Source organism: Acomys minous (assembly GCF_964271855.1).
Source record: "Acomys minous genome assembly, chromosome: 4".
Taxonomy (NCBI): Eukaryota; Metazoa; Chordata; class Mammalia; order Rodentia; family Muridae; genus Acomys; species Acomys minous.
In genome coordinates, this window is record NC_140486.1 from 26,906,784 (window position 1) to 26,919,567 (window position 12,784).

The 12,784-nt window shown below is 52.4% G+C and overlaps 1 protein-coding gene across 3 annotated transcripts in view; it reads right to left on the reverse strand.

Moving 5' to 3' along the window:
- Window positions 1-12,784, reverse strand: part of CAMK2A (calcium/calmodulin dependent protein kinase II alpha) — a gene marked incomplete at its 3' end in the record, with an annotated part of 64,617 nt that continues 51,833 nt past the window's right edge. For 2 of the 3 annotated variants that reach the window (XM_084779257.1, XM_084779258.1), the window contains 4 exons: window positions 8,426-8,501; window positions 6,034-6,128; window positions 1,708-1,936; window positions 1-1,482 (listed from right to left, as the gene is read on the reverse strand). In XM_084779257.1, the coding sequence (XP_084635383.1) occupies window positions 1,479-1,482; window positions 1,708-1,936; window positions 6,034-6,128; window positions 8,426-8,501 (404 nt within the window). Of the gene's footprint in view, window positions 1,483-1,703; window positions 1,937-6,033; window positions 6,129-8,425; window positions 8,502-12,784 lie in introns of those variants that run through there. The other variant, XM_084779259.1, reaches the window with a different exon arrangement.

The window sequence follows — 12,784 nt, forward strand, 5'->3', positions numbered from 1 at the left end:
TTTTTGTTTTTTTGTTTTTTTTTTTCAACATACTTACTGCATATAAAGTCATGCAAAGAAAACAGTGCAGACAGGAGATCCCCCGTGGATGAGACACAGCATTCCGTATCAGAGTCAATTCCAGGAAGAGGGAGGGGGAGGAAGAGAAAGAGAAGGGGAGGGAGGGTGGAAGGGCGGGCAGGCAAGCTCAATAGAGCACATGCCAGCCCAAGTTCAGCATGAAGTAGGAAAATAAGTTTCTGGTGCTCTGTTTTGGCCGAGTTAAGAGAGGAAATGAGCATATGTGCTCAGAAGGTAGCGGGGCTGGGGTGGGAGAGATGGCACAAAGAAACGGGGGAAAAAGTTCCTGGGAGTATGATGGTGAGGAGTCCGGTTCCAGGGATGCCCAGTCTGGATGTTCCCGTCCTAACCGCCTCCTGACCCTGACTCACTGTATGTTGGTCATGCCAGCCCTGGAAAAAAATCTTGTCAGCTGACTTTGGGGACCAGAATGGAAGGAAGCGGTGCTCCCTGAGGGGTGAGGCCATCTCAGAAAGGACTCCCTGCGCCCCTCCACCCCCCCAAAAAAAACACTGGAACGGAGTAAAAACTTCCCCCTATCCCACTTCCCAGCCCAACCCAACTCTTCTTTACAATACCTTGAGAGGTCTAGTTATTACATAAATAATCCGTTAACGCAAAGTCCATTTACGAAATACACAGAAGTTTGGCTGTAAAAAGGCATGCGTCCAAGAAGAAGTGATACCTAAATGTTGCTTGCTTTGCCCCTGAAACACCATCAGATCTCTTCTCAGACAGATGAGGCTGGAATTCTCCAAGGATGTCGGAGGGTAGAATGGGCAGGTCAACACTGGAGACAAATGTCACAGGAGGCCCGAGGCAGTAAGTGGGGCGCCTGACCCGTAGAGCCCACACCCTTCCCCCCATGGGGGACGGTTTGGTCAAACACAAGGCCAGTGCGGCAGGGACCCTGATGAGAGCAGCAGTTCCTTGCATGGGCTCCTCTCTCACTCTCTCCCATAAGGAGTTGGCTTGGAGGTTGAGGGGCTCTTCTGTGCTTCCCTGGGGACCCCAGAAGAGAGGGGCCCTTGTTGTAACTTGCCCTCCTCTTCTTCACTTCCGATGAATGCCCAGTTGGGGGCCTCCTCACCTATAGCTGAAGCTAGGCCAGGCCAACAGCAGTGGGTAGGGGGTAGGGGTTCCTGGGGCCAGCACCCTGGGTACCCAAGCCTGAAGAAGGTCCCCACTGGCAGGAAGAGAGTGAGAGGTGGAACCGAGGAGAGCCGGCCATTTGCTTTGATGTCATGGTGACTTTTGTGAAGAAGCGGACTTGCGTGATGCAAGTACAGAGTTGATAATGGTAGGGTGACATGACAGGGAGAATTCCAGCAAAATCCAAAGAGAAGCAGTAGCCACATTCCACGGACAAAGGGCGGATCTCTGCGATGCAAACAACGCAGGGACCCTGGCCTGGTCCTTCAACTGTAAGACACAGTAAACCCATCACCTTAGACGAGACCAATGCTGCCTCCTAGGGTTTCCACCCAGCTCTCCCCCCGGGATCCGCAGACCCAGACTCTCCTTGCTGGAGCCTTCTCATCCTCTCTGTAGCGATTTGGAGGGGCCAGCTCCCCCTGGGCATGCCCCACCACCACCAGGTCAACACCCTTAATTCCCCCCAGAGGTGCAAGAACAAAGGATTCTTACTGGGGCAGGACGGAGGGTGCCCCAGATCTGTGGAAGTGGACGATCTGCCATTTGCCATCCCTGCGGTGCCAAACACGGGTCTCCTCTGACTGGGCCGTGCGAGGGATGCCACCTGCATCCAGGTACTGCGTGATGCGGATGTAGGCGATGCAGGCTGACTCGTCACCCATCAGGTGGATGTGAGGGTTCAGGATGGTGGTGTGCACGGGCTTGCTGTTCCGGGACCACACTGGAGGCAGGGACAGGAGGAACTGAGGAGATGCAACCCGGGGTGGGGGGGTGGGGTGGGGTGGGGGAACCTCCTGCCTCATTCCTCTCTTAGCTTCCAGCTTCCCTTTTAAGGGAGACACCTCTGCCTGGCTCCTTTGCAACAGAGGAATATCTGGGGCAGGGATCAGCTACCTGAGAGTCAAGGCAGAACTGCTATGTAACCTAGGTAACAGGATAGCGCATCCCAGATAAGGAACAATGGACTTCAGATGAAGCCAAATTGCCCAAACTTGGGGGCGGGGAGTGGGGGGGGGGGAGGAGCGGAATTTTAGAGTCAGTGTCTTGTGCATACAAAAGCATGATTCTAGAAAATTTACTGAGCCAGGTGCAGTTGATTTTTCTTGAACACAGATTTCCATCAGGACCAGGCCAGCACTTAGATGGTAGAAGCTAAACTGGGTCTAAGTTGCCAGATAGAAGCTGGGGGTGGTGGCACACACCTTTAATCCCAGTGCTTAGGAGGCAGGGGCAGGTGGGTCTCTGTGAGTTCAAGGCCAGCCTGGTTTACAGAGTGAGTTCCAGGAAAGCCAGGGGTACACAGAGAAACCTTGTCTAGAAAGCCTCTACCTCTGGGTCAGGGAGTAGGGAGTGGTGGGGAACAGAACACTTGTCCATCTACAGGGCACCGTGCCCATAGCTCCTTTGGGTTACCATGTGCTTCACACCTTATTACTCAAGAGAATCTGGAAATCTCTCTGGATTTTCATATGAAAATCCTTCGCTTTTAACTACTGTTATGTTATTCAAATGTAACACAGCTTGTGGACCACATGAAATGTCTGTAATCTAGACACGTCCCACTTTGTGTTTATCAACTCTATTGCAGGCCTATTCAATTCTAGAAACGGAGGGGGGGGGGAATGGAAATGCAGAGCCTTCAGTTTGGAGCCTGGTCAGCGTGAAGTGAGGTCATGGAGCTTTCTAGGACTAGAGAGACATAGGGGCGATCTGGTTGCCATGACAACTAACCAGAGTGCCTAGAACTGGTTCCCACCTCCATTTTCAACATCACCATAGCATTCTAGAAACTCATCAAGACGTTCATCAACATGTGAAACAAAGGCACAGAACGGCAGTGACCCAGGGGCAGACAGAGGTCATCAGAGGTAATCAGGTTCTTACTCTAACAAGAACCCTGTGTCTTCCCCTAGTGTAGCCAAATCCTGGTCACAAACACGTGGACAGCTAGCCTCAAATGTGGCATCTCCAACAGGACCCAAGACACCCCAGTTTGAGATCCTGGAAGACCAGTACTTTTCCCCATCTTCACCCTCTGGTTTTATTCTCTAACAAAATATGTAAGCTGCAGATCTCCTGAAAACTGTCAACTGTCTTTCCACCCCCACCCCTTCTAGACTGAAGAAGGCACCTAATGGCACCCGCCCTCTAGTATTATAATTATTGTGTGCCCAGGCCTTCCACAAACAATCAGTATCAGATGAACAGAATAACAGGCTCAGAATTCAGAGCTCTCAGACACAGAGAATGTAGGTCTTTAGCGTAGCCTTAGAGGCTAAAGGTCACCGAGCTTCCCTTATCCAAAGTGCATGAGACTTCCCTAAATGTCCCTAAATATGATGCATGAGGCCAGAGGGAATGTGTCATGCACGAGGCTGGAGGGGACATGTCCATTAATAGGTATGGAAATTGAATCCAAAGCCACCATATGACATGGTTCTGGGGGAAAACGCAGAAGTCAAGCTCACAGTGTGTGGATTTGGAGGACCCAGGTAAGTCCCAAACCAGTCCAGAAGGGACAAACAGTTTAGCAGTGGTAGTGTGGCGTGGGGGGGGGGGGGCGTGGGGAGAGACAGGCTTCGCCATTGTTGGTCATGGTTGGGATCCCAGGGTCTCTGACATAACATGGTGTTTTTAGTGGCTTCCAGGTTATCCTTCTCATGGACAAGGTGGGAGGCGGGCCCAGGTGCCAGGCAGAAAAGAGTAGGTAGTGGGAGGTAGCTCTGCAGGAGGAATAGGCTATACTGGGCCACACTCCTGCAAGTCCTCCTTGAAGCAACAGCGGGTAAAGCCTACAGCCTAGGAGCCAGGGCTGAGACAATGCCTGCTGCATGAAGCCAGCCAGAAACAGGAGCCTCTTTTTTTCTGCCTTTGGACCCTTGGTGGCCCCTGTATCTGCTGAGTTGAGCTTAGCCAGGGTCTCTCTGTCTCTCTGTCTCTGTCTCTCTGTCTCTGTCTCTGTCTCTGTCTCTGTCTCTGTCTCTGTCTCTCTCTCCCTCCCTCCCTCCCTCCCTCCCTCCCTCCCTCCCTCCCTCCCTCTCGCCAGCTCTGTGGAGAATAGAGAACAGCAGCAGGGAAACAGTGCCCCCAGAGGACAGAGGTAAAGTGACCTCCATGGCGATCCTATCAGTGGGGAACTACTGGCAGGGTCCAGCTTCCTCTCTCAGTAGAATTCAGTCCCCATCTTTAAGAAAAACGTAGCTTACATGATTTAATTCCTTAACTGCTTTTCTTTTAAAAGAAGAAACTCTTGGAATCTCTGTACTCCATAAATACAGATGGGTGCAAGCCGGAGGCTGGGTGGGGGTGGTGGGCCGCTGCTACGCTGACAGAATGTGCCTCTCAACAAAGGAAGGTCACCAGACCGAGACAGAGCTAGGGCTGCAGGTTGCTTTGCAGCTTCTCTTGGACGAGTCGCTTCCCCTCGGCCACAGTGGAAACATCTTCTGAATGACAGGATTAGGCTTCACCTGGAGACACTGCAGTAGCACCTGTGTGCTTTGTTTTTTAAGCCATATGTGAGCACCGTCTGTGCTTATTTCATGAGATGGTTTTCCCGGTTAGCTTCGTAATATGTTTATTTGATTTATTTCTCAAGATTTTATTGGTATGTGTCTGTGTGCTTGTTGGGGACCAGGGGGGAGTACATACACATCAGTGCAATGGAAGCCAGAAGAGGATGTCGAACCTTCTGGAGTTTGATTTACGGGTAGTTATGCCGTGAACTGGGTGGTGGGAACAGAACCCGGGTCCTCTGAAAGGGTAGTACACACTCCTAATCTCTGAGCCATCTCTCCAGCCCTAATGTGATTATTCTAAAGAAAACATTCAAGCACAATCCTTAGTGGAAGATCGGCAGCACAGAATAAACAGGGAACAGTGAGCCCAGGGAAGGCAGAACAGTTAGGTCATTATTGCCCTCCTGCTCTTACCTTCGAAGCATCTGAGACCTTGACACCCTTTAAAAAAGAGGGAAATTGCGAAGTGTCAGAGAAGTGAACTGAGCCTTTCTCTGCTTGGGCACTCAATAAGAATTAACCAGGAAGGGCGTCCTTGCTGTTTGAACCAATGTGTGATTCCTAAAAATCATGTGGTATATGCCTGTCATTTGAGGGGAGACTAGATATACTGCTTCTGAGATCCTTTCTCCATATTCTAACCTTAGCTTGGTCCCTGTCTGGCCCTGGCCTGGATAAGACACAGACAAGCAGAAAGCTCATTGGCCCAGGCCCAACCTCAGCACCCTAACCACCCTGGTTGCAAAGCTACTGAGATCTCTCCTGCAGAGGAGAGGCCCAGGAAGGACAGACATGCAGGACAGAGACCTAGACAAACAGGTAGGGCACAGCAGTGTGAAATCTCTGGCTCTCCCTACCTATACATTCATATGTAGCATAACCCAGGAGCCATCATGTCATCAACTGGGCATCTGGGGTGACCCCAAGCACCCAGATGGCTATAGACTGTATGTGTGAGTTAGTGAGGGCTCCTGTCTATAAATGGGAACCAAGACCCCTCACAAAACTCTCCCAGGATAAAGGGCAAGAACAGACTAGGGAGACTTGTCACATGTCCTTGGTCTCTAGGGACCCACCCCTACGTCACCCCATCCTCAGCCACAGGAAGGACAGCTGGTAATCCAGCCGGCACTCAATGGAGAGGGAATCAAGCAGGTACCAACCCCTGTCCACATGGGATCTTCCTCTTCACTGGCTCCTGAGCCGCCCCTGAGGCCCTGCCCGTCACCCTGCTGTGCCAGCCAGCAGGACATGGAAGGAGAGCAGACAACAGGCACCCCAGAGAGAAGGGATTGCTCACGGTTTTCAAAATAGAATCGATGAAAGTCCAGGCCCTCGACCAGGTTCCCCAGGGCCTCGGGTTCGAAGGCTGTCATTCCAGGGTCACACATCTTCCTGAGGAAAGGAACCCAGAGAAAAAAAGGGGGCCTGAGAAGGTGGCTTCTCATTGCCCGCTTGGAGGGTGAGCCACCGGTAAACGGGAATGACCACACCTTCCTCAGGGGATCACCAAAGGAGGAGTTTACACACTGTCAAGCGTGGAGTGGGACTGGTGGGTGCTGGCTGCATCCAGGAAGACCACATCCAGGCCCTGCTTCTGCTATGAGATGGTCCCCAGCATGTATTTACTTCCGGAGCGAGAGTACTGCTAGCAGGTGAAGCGTCAGTCTGTACAGCCTGCTCTTCTTATTCTTTACCCTATACCCCACTTCAGGCAGTGACCCAAAGAGGCTTTTCCGAATTTGTCCCTTGAAGTCCCCAAGCTAAGCGTGTACGTGCAGGAAGGTGCATTTTTCACTAATTTGAGCAAAAGCACGCTTTGGCTGGACCACCCTGACTTTTCCCTCTGCTTCAAATGAGGGGAAAAAAAGCCTTAAAGAAGATGATGGATATGGGAGCTGGAGAGATGGCTCAGCAGTTAAGAGCACTGGTTGCTCTTCCAGAGGACCTGGATTCAATGGTGGCTCACAACCACCTGTAACCCCAGGTCCTCTTCTGGCCTCTACAGGCACCAGGCACGTAGGTGGTACACAGACAAACATGCAGGCAAAACGCCCATCCGCATAAAAAAAATGAATTTTTAAGAAAGTGACATCTGAGACAAAGCAGAGGATATGGCAGGGGCGCCCTCAGCAAAAAAGAAGCTGTTTGTGTGTTTTCAGCTGACTGTCCCTTCCAGGTGTCTGTCTTATGAGGTGACTGCTAGGTAGGATAGGACACAAGTGGCCTCACCACTTACATACTTAGAGGATCTTTTGTGGTACAATAAACCCTAGCGACCAGAGCAGGGAACCCAGGGACAGGAAATGTCCCCACACAGGCTACGCTTCTGTGTCACACTAGAACTGGAACTCTCAGAAGAAGACATCAGGCCCAACCTTGCCTGAGATGGACAAAGCCCATGAAGGTACCTCAAGTGCACCCCTGCTGTGGACTTCCTTAAGGGGTTGTCTGGGCGTCTCTGCATCCTTGAAGGACTTGAAGGCTACCTTCTCTAAGATTCCAGGTCAGCACAGGCCCCAAGGCCATGGTAAGTTTCAAAGCCTGTGGCGGGATGCGAATATTGCCACAGCCTGTAACATTACAGAGGGGAAATGTTTCCCTCATGGCAGCCAGGAAGGCTGCGTCACTAGCTCTTTGTTTCCTGGCTATGGCTTCTCAGAGTAACCGAACTGATACATCCTGACTTAGCTCCTCCAGGGCCATCCAAAAGACTAGTGGAGAGTCTTTTCCCATGCTTTGATGCAACACCCTCTTACACTCTGGTGCACACGCCCGTGCATACTCCTTGTGCACATATTTATAACTGTGTGCCTATGTTACAGGTGTATGAACAAAGCATACATATAGTATGTAAGGATTCTGGGTGTATGCATATGCCTCTCAAGTACCTTATTCTTCTGAGAAAGCCAGTGACTTTCCAATGACCGAATTCAGTTCCCATGATTAGAATGCACGTTTGCAGCTTCGGGCAGCCTGAGATCATGCCAGCCAGGTTTTTCCCATCTCCCATTAACCCCACAGGCAAGGGTCACACCGTCTTGGTTGGAAGCTTTTGTCCACCAAAAAGGCATGTGTGGGATTGTCAGATCCAGACCTGGTCAGCCCTGGTTAAAATGATAAGGCCTGCACCCAGCTCTGGGCCAGCTGAAGACCTGCTTTGGGATCAGACCAGCAACGGTGTGGTGACCACTAGAGGGTGCCGAAGCCCAGCTTATGCACACGGCCACCACCAGGCGTGTGCGCAGAGGCTATTCTGTTTAAGACTGCCTTATTCCCCAGAGGGGTTCAGGTTCCACTCTGCTCACTCTTGCTCACTCAAGGTGCACACCTTCCTGTTCCTGATCAGCTGAGGTCAAAGACCTGCGGAGACCCAGGGCAAAGACTGAGACCCCCTGGGCAGGATGGAGAGGGTCTTGCCTCCATTCCCTCCTTTCCATGCTAGGGTACATAAAGGCCACCCTTCTTTCTTGGGGAGAAGCAAGGCAACTTTACTTGGAGCTCTTCCTGGAATCAGGCTGGCAGGAAGAGGAACAGGAAGTGAGGTGAGCACCGGGCCGAATGCAGAACAGAAAAGACAGGGCCTCCATCTCATTTGCTGCTCATGCAGAGAGTGAGTAGGGCTCAGAAGCCCACGGTTAGCACCCCTGAACCCGATCCAGGCGGAACATGCAGAAGCCTGGCTGACTCACGTGTAGGACTCAAAGTCTCCATTGCTTATGGCTTCAATCAGCTGCTCTGTCACTTTTATGATTTCCTGTTTACGCACTGTAAGGTAGGAGGGGACACAAATAACAACAACAGTGATAGTCATAAAGGACCAAGAACTGGCTTCCAAGTCCCAAGTCCATGCCAGGCAGGCTCTGCAGGGGGCCTGACACTGTGCACAGATGATCTCACCCATCCTTTTGTTGTCCCTGGGGGGGAGAGAGATCATTGGCCCCATTTCACAGAGGAGACCAAGGCTCAGTGGGTGGGGGGTGGGGGTTGGGGGGGCCGGAGGGAGCGGTGTGTGATGTGGTTCCCAGAGCTACAGAAAGTGAAGGCATTGTCTCAGCTGGCAGCCGCGGCCTCCAAACACCATGGTGGACATTCAGTCTCTGGGTCTTGTTTGAACCCAGATTTTAAACTCCAAAATAGGCATCTCAGCCATCCACCTAGATTTGCCATGTGAACCAATGGCAGTGTTACACGTGGCTTGATCACTAACCATCACAAACCAGGGGTCCCCCCATGGGCAAACATGGGGCAATGGGGAAAGTCTTTGCGGTGACCCTTACTGTCTGGGTAGTTTTCGCTCAATTCGGGGGACTCTAAGATTCAGAGTTGTATAGAACCGGCTAGGGTCAACTGCTTTCCCCCCATCTGCCTCGGAGGAAAACAAAAACAAACAAAAACAAAAACAAAAAAACCTTCCGGTAGAGACTTAGAGGCCGGCCTTCTTATTAGATGCACGATGGCTGGAGCCGCAGCACTCCCGCCCATGGAATGAGGGTCACTCAGCTAGACAGCAGCACAAAGAAGGGTTTGAGTTGCAGACAGGTCTTCATCCAAATTCTACCCCTTATGAGCTGTGGGGCCGAGGGCCACAGGGCTGACTGGGTTGTCCGATGGAGACAAGTGTCCTCCTCCCAGAGCTGATCTGAGGGTGGACTGATGTGATGAGCATGTAGTGACCCCAAGCCTGGCCCATGGTGGGTGACAAGCACTGCCGTTGCCTGCAGCCCCCACCTAAGCTTGTCCTGTCTGCTCCTCACAGACCCCCGGCAGGTAGGTGAGCTGCCTTAGCTAGTCCAGGGCAGGACTTCTGTCCTGGCCACTCAGTGCTGAGACAGAGGCCACACTGTCCAGGACGTGGGCTCAGTGGGGCTCAGCGTCTCCCAGCCTAGCCTGCCTCAGGCACTCCTCATCTCAGGCCCAGGGGAAGTGGAATCTGAAGGCATCCAGGCTGGAAAAACAACTGCAGGTCAGAAACCCTAAGTTCTTTCTCTCTGAGCTACTGAGGAAACTGAGGCCCAGTGAGGGTCACAGTTTGCCCAAGGACATGAAACATATGCTGCCATCTGACTCACAGCCTAGAGCCGTCTCCACGGGGACCCCCGGTGCTTCAGCCCACACGTTTGCTCGCCATATTTTCATAACACTAACCTCACTCAGCTGCTTGGCACCCACAACCTATCTCTAAAGTTCAATGCCAGCTAATGGAGGTGGAGCCAGGGCTTCATTGAAATCTGCAGCTGGCATAGCCCTGCAGGCTGCAGTATGGAGCAAGCAAGTGAGTGTCTATAGCTGTGGCCAGGGACTTCACCCCCACATCACAGCTGTTCTCTCCCCAAATCTATACCTGGCATAGCCCTCGGCATGTGGTGCATGCTTGGCAGAGGGACTAATGACCCAGCAATGGAGGTGCCACACCACACTCAGCCGGCTCACCCTGACTCCGGTTGGAATCTCCCGTACTGGGAAGGTGTCATTCAGACCCTGAGTGTAATTCATCATGGATGCGGCGGCGGGGCGTGGAGTGGGCTGTGATTGTTTTTTTTTCCCCGGGGCCCACTAGGGCAGAACTCATACATGCTGAGTGGATGAATGAATGAGCAGATAGCTCCAAACCAGTCTGGGCTGTCATCTTTGCAGTCTCTGGAATTGCCCAGGTACCCGAACACCTGTGTTCTTAGGTGCTCTAGAACCCAGACTCCTGGTCAGCCGAGCCATCCTATGCAAAAGTAAAGTCTGGTCATGGGACATCTGGGCTTTGCCAGCAGGGACTACAGACTAGCCACTGCCATGTGGGATCAGAGCGGACAACGAAGAACAAGCCCCTCCTCCCATGCTCCTGGCAGGCTATGGAAGCTGAGCCATAGCGTTTGCAGGTGCCCTGGGCCCCTCCAGCATCTTTCCGCTGCTTCTTGCTGCCATCACAGGGAATGTGGGAAAGTGGTCCAGGTCCTGGGTTTTGGAGCCAAACTCCCTAGGCTTGCATTCCTGTTCTGTCACCTCATAGCAGCAAGGGACTGCCCTGGGCCTCAGTTTCCCCATATGGATAGGGGAGATATCGGTGGTACTTACATTTTTAGGATTATCTTGGTCAGGAGAAAGAATGGGTCACACTCAACCCTCCCTGAGATCTGGGGTTCCAAGCTCCCAATATCAACTCACCACGTGAGCACTAGCAGCTGAGATCAAGCATTTGGGGCAAGGCCTGGCAGTCACTGAGAGACAGCTGCCATACCTACCATTTGTTAAACTAGGAAGCAGAAGCTTGTCCAAATCCCCGCTGCCTCAAGGCTCAGGCCAGGCCACATGCTTCCTGAGTCTGAGTCACAGGACACAGTCCTACTGGAGTTGTGGGCTGTGGCAGCCACCTCTCTGTTAGACAAACCTGACTAGGTGTGCCTCCTGTGCTTGGGGCCTTCCAGGCTGAAGCCTACTTCCTAAAGCCCCTCCCTGTAGGAACCCCCCTCTCTTTGCTTCCTGGGGCTTCCAAGTGAGCACTGGCTCCCCAGGCTCTGCACCCCCCTCACCCCCCCACTTCCCCACCCCAACCAAGTTTCTCTTCTCAGTGGCTTTCCAGAGCTACTGCACGTTTGCGCCTGTCTTCAAAGCTCCCTAACCTGTCTGGTAACACTGAGTGGGCTATGCAGTCTCCAATGGTAGAATTGGACTCCCATGGTCTGGAGTAACACTGAACATTGAACCTCCATGAATTTAGTGCTAGGTAGTGGCTGGCTTGGCTATGCCTTCAGACACCAGGATACCTAGTTTTCCCGAAGTCAAAGCTACTGGAACAGGAATCTCCCTATGGTCTCTGGGACGGAAGACCTGGCTGGAGACTGGTGCTTGGTGGACCTGAAGGCCTCTTTGATAGGGGCCTTCCCAGGACTCCAGCAGCTCACCTCACTGTGCAAGCAGCTTTCCAGCAGCCCACTGCATACCTTTGGCTAGCCTCCTCACCCAGACCATCTGGAAGATTCCACTACAGACAGGGAAACTGAGGCCCCAGAGAGATGAAGAAAATCTCTTGGCTGGGCTGTGATGGCACATGACTTTAATTCAAGCATTTGGGATGCAGAGGCAGGTGGATCTCTTTGAGTTTGAGGCCAGCCTGGTCTACAGAGAGAGTTCCAGGACAGCCAGGGCTACACAGAGAAACCCTGTCTCAAACAACAAAATGAAAGAAGAAAGAAAGAGGGAAAGAAGGAGGGAGGGAGGGAGGGAGCGAGGGAGAGAGAGAGGGAGAGAGAGAGAGAGAGAGAGAGAGAGAGAGAGAGAGAGAGAGAGAGAAACTTTCTTAAGATCAGACAACAGGCTGAGGCCCAGCTGGGGCCTGCACTCCTGACTAGTATTTCCTAGTGTTTACCCAGCTTTCGGGGAAGCTCTTCAGCTTGGAGAAAGAACAGAGGCAAGGGCCTGGGGAGGAAGCCCAGCAGAGCCCAGCATAGCTCAGAGAGCAAGGCCCTGTGTAAAGCCAGAGGAGCGCCAAACAACTAACTCGTGCCCATTCCTTGCCCCCAGGGACTGTTGCTCTGGGGAATACCATTTCCAGGGAACTGTAACACCGGGTCAGAGTCTACCAAGCTCAGTAAGAAGGCTTAACAGGTGAATGCCAGAAAATAGCATAGCACTGGGGGAATGTCCTCTGAGTTGGGGCAAGCATAAGAGTTCTTCTCTGCCCTCATAGGGAGCCCCTTCCACTTGGCCACTGGGCCCTTTTCAAATGAGGGGAACTGAGGCAGGGAGCAAGGTCCCAGGTCTTCAGCTGGTACCTATGACAGTTAATCTTGACCGTCAAATGGGCAGGATTTAGAATTACCACAGAGACACCCCATTGAGTGTGTCTCTGAAGATGTTTCCACAAAGATTAGCCTGAAGAGGGAAGGTTCGCTCTGAATGTGGGTGGCATCACCCCATGGCCTGACTGAAAAGGAAACTGAGCTGAGCACAGGCACTCACCTCTTCCCCCGCCCCAACTATTGTTTCCTGTCTGCAAATGCAATGTCCTCAGCTGCCTCATGCGCCTCATGCGCCTCATGCGCCTCATGCGCCTCCAG